A 6,000-nucleotide genomic window follows, 5' to 3' on the forward strand; every position below is an offset into this window, starting at 1 on the left:
TGCAAAGAACACTGCAATTTAAATGCGGCATTTTCCTCAGCCTTTACTTCTATTTTGATGCTGAAATGAGATTGGATTTTGGTTTGTTCTCATGGTGGTGCTGTTTGGAGTTTTTCTGTTGAGATTTGGTGTTTGTTTGGCTTTTTTTTCTTTTTGGTTTAATTGTGTATGATGGGAGAAAGAAGGCGGGTGGTGCTGGATTGAAGTAATGTAAAGGCATTGTTTAAGCTCTGATGGAGGAGGTGTAAGAAACTTAAGCAGTGTGCTGAGTGTTAAAATTTCTTGTGAATTCTGAATCCTTAAAAAAAAAAAAAGAGAAATAGACTCGTACGGATCTTTTCTTCCTTTCCTTCTTGTGTTTTAATCCTTGGATTTATTTATTTTTTTAACTTTATGCCTTGATTGAAGAGAAGGAAATTGGGTTGTCTTCAGGGTTTTGTAAAATAGAACTAGGAGGCAGAATTCATGTGATATGTTTCCTGTCTCCCTCGTGTCTTCCATCTAAAAGTTTGCTGTATTTTTAGGGAAAGAATAAGGTTAGGCGAGTGAAGACAATTTATGACTGCCAGGCAGATAATGACGATGAGCTCACCTTTGTTGAAGGAGAAGTAATTATTGTAACTGGGGAAGAGGACCAAGAGTGGTGGGTATGTATCTTTTGCTTTTATAGTTCCACATCACTTCTTTATGACTCTTAAAAGAAAACCTTTTTGTTGTTTTGTTGTTTTTTTTTTTTTTTCAATTTTTTGGTTGTTTTTTTTTTTTTTTGTTCTTATTTATTCAGGGGAGGGGAAGAGTGTGTCTGAACCAATATCCAGCATTTAAATTAGTACTAGAGGAGATACCCTTCCTGGATCTTCCTCTTCTGTGGCGTCTGCTAGCCCTGTCCTGGCTGGGCTTGGCTTCATTGCTGGATCACAGTAACACATCTGTATTTATGTTCAGGCAGCAATGCATGCTGGCCTTCCGTCAAATAAAGAGATGGTGTCATATCATCACTCCGTTTAGCATGCTTATATATGCATGCTTATATATACTTATATACTTTTTGTGAAAAATGAGTTGTGTAATTATCTCCAGTCCTGCAGAAACGTTAAGTTTTAACTGTAGAGGCTGCTGGGAGTCTGAAAAACTTTGTAATTAGTGCCGTAAGCTGATGATTTTCTTCCCTAAATGAGAGGTAGTTAATCAACGTTTTCGTCCCTCCTGTGGCGTAGTTTTGTTTCGTAACCACCCCTTCTCTAGACTGCATATTGTCTTTGGTTCTTTTAGTGCTAACCTCAGGCTTTCTCAGCCCTGCTTGGAGGCTCCAGCTCTCTCTTGACAGTCTGCCTGCTGCCTCCTACCTCGTTCTTCCTACCTAAGAGCTATTACTGAGGAAAAAATAGACAGATTGAATTCAGATTGAAGTAAGAATTTGTTTTAATCCACTGCTGCCTACCATTTCCTAACCTAAGTGCAATGTAGCCCTTGCTGCTGTGGTCCCAGCTACACGGTTTCCTTCCATTCATCAGCAGGACATTTAAGTGCGGAAAAGCGTTGGCTGAAAAGATGGTATCAGAAGAGCAGTGTGCAGCGAAAAGCTGCTGTATTAGCAACATCATCCAATCCTTGATTATACTTTCATTAGTTGCTGAATCTGTTTGTGAAGTACCCAGGGATTTTAGAAAGCCACGTGCCTGACAGATTCCATGAAGTGCTCCAGTTTGAGCATTTCTGTGAAGGGAAACGAGGGCCATTGACTCATTTGCTTCAAAAATTTGGCTCTGCAAGAGGAAATGGCCAGCCCTGCACGCTTCCCCTTCCCGTTTTGTTAGCTCATGGCAGAGGAAGGAGGTACGTTGTTCTGAAAGTGGTGAGCAGCACTGTGGCAGGACGAGTGGACAATCAACACAAATAGTCCAGTGCTGTCTCTTGGACAGTTGTCAATGATAAAGCTTTTTAAACATGAGAAGTTCATATAGAAAGTGCCATTTTTGTTAGAGATCGCTTGCATATTTCCTTATAAATGATTATTATGTGAAACGCTTAGGAAATTGTATGTGGAGGATGCTTAATCAAACAGTGCTGTTATTTGCTACAAGCACTGGTACGCACATAAATCATTAGAAGTCATAGGAACTGATTGAGGAGGACAGCTGGGCCTGCATCGCTTCAAGTGAAATCTCTCTAGGATTCCTCCTATCCAGCCATGCAGTTTACCAAAAGCAACTTCACAACTGTAAGCGGACACGTAAGATGTTTAGGATTTACACAGTTAACTAAGATGAATGGTTTTGAGAGAGGTGTGACCTGTTACTTCAAGACAGTCCATGGATGAAAGAAAATCAGGCTTCTGTTGTGGGAAGATTCTTGTAATGCAGTGGTGTGCATTGCCTCTGTAGGTCTCTAAATTCAACTGCAGCTGCTTTGTTCTCTTTAGACACAGTTCCTTTGTCTCATAAATAAGTTTGTATTTTGTTCCCTTACACAAACTCAGATGTTAACCCAGGATACCTTAAACTGTCAAAAAACTTGCAGAGTTCCCACAGCATCTGTGTAATTCTGAAGGTTTTGATTAGAGTTAATGCTGTCTGTGAATGTTGTTTGCATGTACTGACACTTATTTGTTTATTTCTCCTGTGTTACAGATCGGACACATTGAAGGACAGCCAGAGAGGAAAGGGGTCTTTCCAGTGTCCTTTGTGCACATTCTGTCAGACTAGTAAAAACAAAAAATCCCCAAACTTGAGCATTGCACATTCTTCATGCAAGACGGGCTTTTTAGCAAAAGCGAACGCTGCTGCCTCCCTGTAATCCTGTGCACAATTGTATATATAGCTGCTGTTACAAATTAAGAAATCATTTAAGTTTCACCTCATGAGGTTGAGTTATATGTATTGTAAATATACTGTGTTATTCTGCCTTTGCCAGTATTATGGTAGCCTTGGAACCTGGCACGCCTTATTGGGTTTGTTGAAGCCATCCTTGGCATCTAGCACTTACATCTCTGTCTATGCTGTTAAAAATACGTATGAACTGCCAGCTTTCCAAACATAGGTGATCTCCATCAGCCATGTACCTGTACAGAAATGACTGTTCCTAATAACTTGGTATTCTCAATATACAATTAGCAGAAAGTTAGAATGAGTGAATGGTTTTGGACGATTTATAAATCAGTCTGCAGTTTATAAGTGTATGCAGTTTACAGCTACGAAACCCACTTTGTTATTTATTTAATATAGTGCTCAGTTAAGTGTAATTATGAAGACAAATATTCACTGACTTTACAGATAACAGTAATGTTTTATGGTGTGCATACAGCATTTCATGTTTATATGACGTGGACCTATGCCAAACTGTGATTGCAGTTCCCCTGTGATATTACCTCACTATAAAAAGTTACAAAATTATTTCATTCAAAAACTTATTTTAATGAGAATTAGTCATATTGTACTTTAGTAGGTATATGTGAAATTTGCTGGTTTCTTTCACGGGATCCTTAGTAACCAAGGACTTATATAAAACGTTGACTGTTGACATTATGCATGCATTTAGATGCTTACTTGAAACCTGCCTTTGTACAAAAGTAGTACTGTAGTCATATAGCTACATTTGAAGAAAAGAAAAAAACATTTTAATTGTTATTCAGATTAATGTGAGCTTGCAACCGTATCTGTTCATAGCTGAATTGGCTCTTTGAAAATGATTTGTGGGTTCTTTTTCCTCTGTCTCCAACCTCGCTAAAAGTTAGTTATCTGAATAAAATTTCTTACGTGGTAAAATAAGGATAAATTTAAAATATTTTTAATTACTTTCAAAAGTGGAAGTTCATGTCTGACCTTTGATGCATTTGGTCAGGCTGTTAGCGCTGTGACTCAGATTGCAACTATCGAGTTGTCTGTAGGAGAGTTCTCCAAGCAGTAGCTGTAGTAACCTCTCAATTCAAAGCACCAGCTAGCAAACCTTATTATTATTACTATTAGAAAGCTGATTTGTAGAAGAATCATTAAAGACTGCATTTGACCTGAGGTTTCTTGAAAGTTGGTATAAAAGCTGCATTGCCAGAAAACACTTAAATGTACTGCCACAACTTTTCATTTCCTGTGCTACTTCCAACATTATTCTCTTTAGCTTTGACCCATAATGCAGTTGTGTGTTTTTCCATGGTTTGTCTGTAGCCGGTTCCATAACGTTCATGTGTAGCTTTGCACGCAAGTTAAATGTTACGTTGGCTTCAGCACCTGGCCCTGTTATTTCAAAGCAGGTTGCCTTGGCTGCATGGAAAGGGTTTTCATTTCCTACAAGCACATTTCAGGCTTTCTGAGAGCTTTCATTTTTAATTCAGTTTTACTAGACTGTAGTCAGTGAATATTTAATTCTGTTAGTGGTTAACACGGGAACAAATAACGTCCATGATCCAAAATGGTCCAAACCCCAAATGGAGAAAACGGAAACAAAGATATCAACTGTTAATGGTTTTATCATCCGTGGCAAAAGCTTATTAAACAACAGAAATAATGAAAATTGCACCAGGAGTGAGCAAGCCTGCTGGCAACCGACCTTCAGTATTACCAGTTCCAGTATTTCAGACTTGACTCTGTTTTCTATGGAAAGGAAGTCAGGATTCGCATTTATTTAGCGTTCCATTCTATCCATTAATACCATGTTTTAAGTTGCATTAAAGAACAAAACCTATTCACTTTTTGTGCTCAATTGTATTTTTAAATGATCTTGAAATAAACTGATAAAAGCGAACCGTATAAAGAAAATCTAGGCATGTAAAATTATGTAGAGTCAAATGTCTATTCTTTTCTACGCTCTTTAAAATAGTATACATATGCATTTTATAAAATTAAATGCGTTCCATCGGGAACAATAGTTCTGTTTATTCTGGCTTATTGTGGGTCATAAGAGATCTGAAAATGTATGATATTGACTGAGTTTAAGTACAGTGTTATATTTGAGCCCAATGAGCCACTGTCTGCAATTTTGTACATGACATAGTATTTGGAAAGTCTAAATCTTTATGGAAAACTAGCTGATAAGGGGCTGGGGGTGGGCAGGGGAAGGTGCCCCCCGAGGGGGAAGTATGCTCTGCAGATGATGTCTTATTTACTGTTGAACAACAGTTGCTATTTATTTTTTTATTGCATAGTACATCAACATGTACAGAGATCAGATCTGGTTGTGCCACTAGTTAAAATCGTGACTTCTCATTGAATGTTAAGGTAAAACATCAGTACACGTGTCTATTCACATGTATTTAATGTGACAGTTTTTCGAGTACTGTACGTGTTAATTTCTACTTTTTTAATATTTAAAATTGCTTTTAAATAAATGTATTCAGTTGATCCCAGATATCTGAACAAGGCCCTTTTGTCAACTGGAACATTGTCCAGGGAGAAAGTATGGATTCTACGCAGGTAGAACTTCAACACTTGAAATGTTTTCTCTCGAGTATAAAACACCCCTCACATAATGCAATTAAATGTGTTTAACAGTTGTTAAATATGGATGCAGTTGCCTTTATCTGGAAAACTTCACTCACTGAAGTGAGCATCAAAAACACTTACTTTGTCCGTGAGTTTCCATGTGCTTTCTCTGTGGCTTTGGTAGGCGCTGTGTGAAGCCCACTGTGCTGCAGTTGGCCCTTCAGCTTGGAAAGAGCTGCCCAGCATGGCCCTTGGCTGCACTGCCTTCCAACTCTGTGAGCAGGATTCCCAAACCCAACAGCAGACCTCAAATGGACTCGAGCACTACTAACCTCTCCTGTGTGGTGACCTTATTACCTTGTGTTTTAGTTCTGATCCAACATGTGGAGTTTCTGACTCGGTTCTTGAAGGTTTCTCACTTAACACCCAGATGCTCCAACATGTCACTTGAAATTACTTTTCTCATCTTTTAGCCAGAGGAAAAGTTGTGTGTGGAGAGTTATCAGATCTGGTTTGTATCAGAAGTAGCAACTGCAATAGCACAGGGCTCAGGAGTCTGCAGTGTTAATATAGATTCCTGAGCACT

At 38.5% G+C, this 6,000-nt stretch overlaps 1 protein-coding gene across 5 annotated transcripts in view; it reads left to right on the top strand.

Moving 5' to 3' along the window:
* Positions 1-5,340, top strand: part of ASAP1 (ArfGAP with SH3 domain, ankyrin repeat and PH domain 1) — a 155,135-nt gene extending 149,795 nt beyond the window's left edge. For all 5 annotated transcript variants that reach the window (XM_072330297.1, XM_072330301.1, XM_072330299.1 and 2 more), the window contains 2 exons: positions 525-647; positions 2,631-5,340. In XM_072330297.1, coding sequence (XP_072186398.1) covers positions 525-647; positions 2,631-2,705 — 198 coding nt within the window. In that variant the 3' untranslated portion in view covers positions 2,706-5,340. The remainder of the gene's footprint in view (positions 1-524; positions 648-2,630) is intronic.
* Positions 5,341-6,000: the final 660 nt, after the last annotated feature.

This window comes from Excalfactoria chinensis, chromosome 2 (assembly GCF_039878825.1).
Source record: "Excalfactoria chinensis isolate bCotChi1 chromosome 2, bCotChi1.hap2, whole genome shotgun sequence".
NCBI lineage: Eukaryota > Metazoa > Chordata > Aves > Galliformes > Phasianidae > Excalfactoria > Excalfactoria chinensis.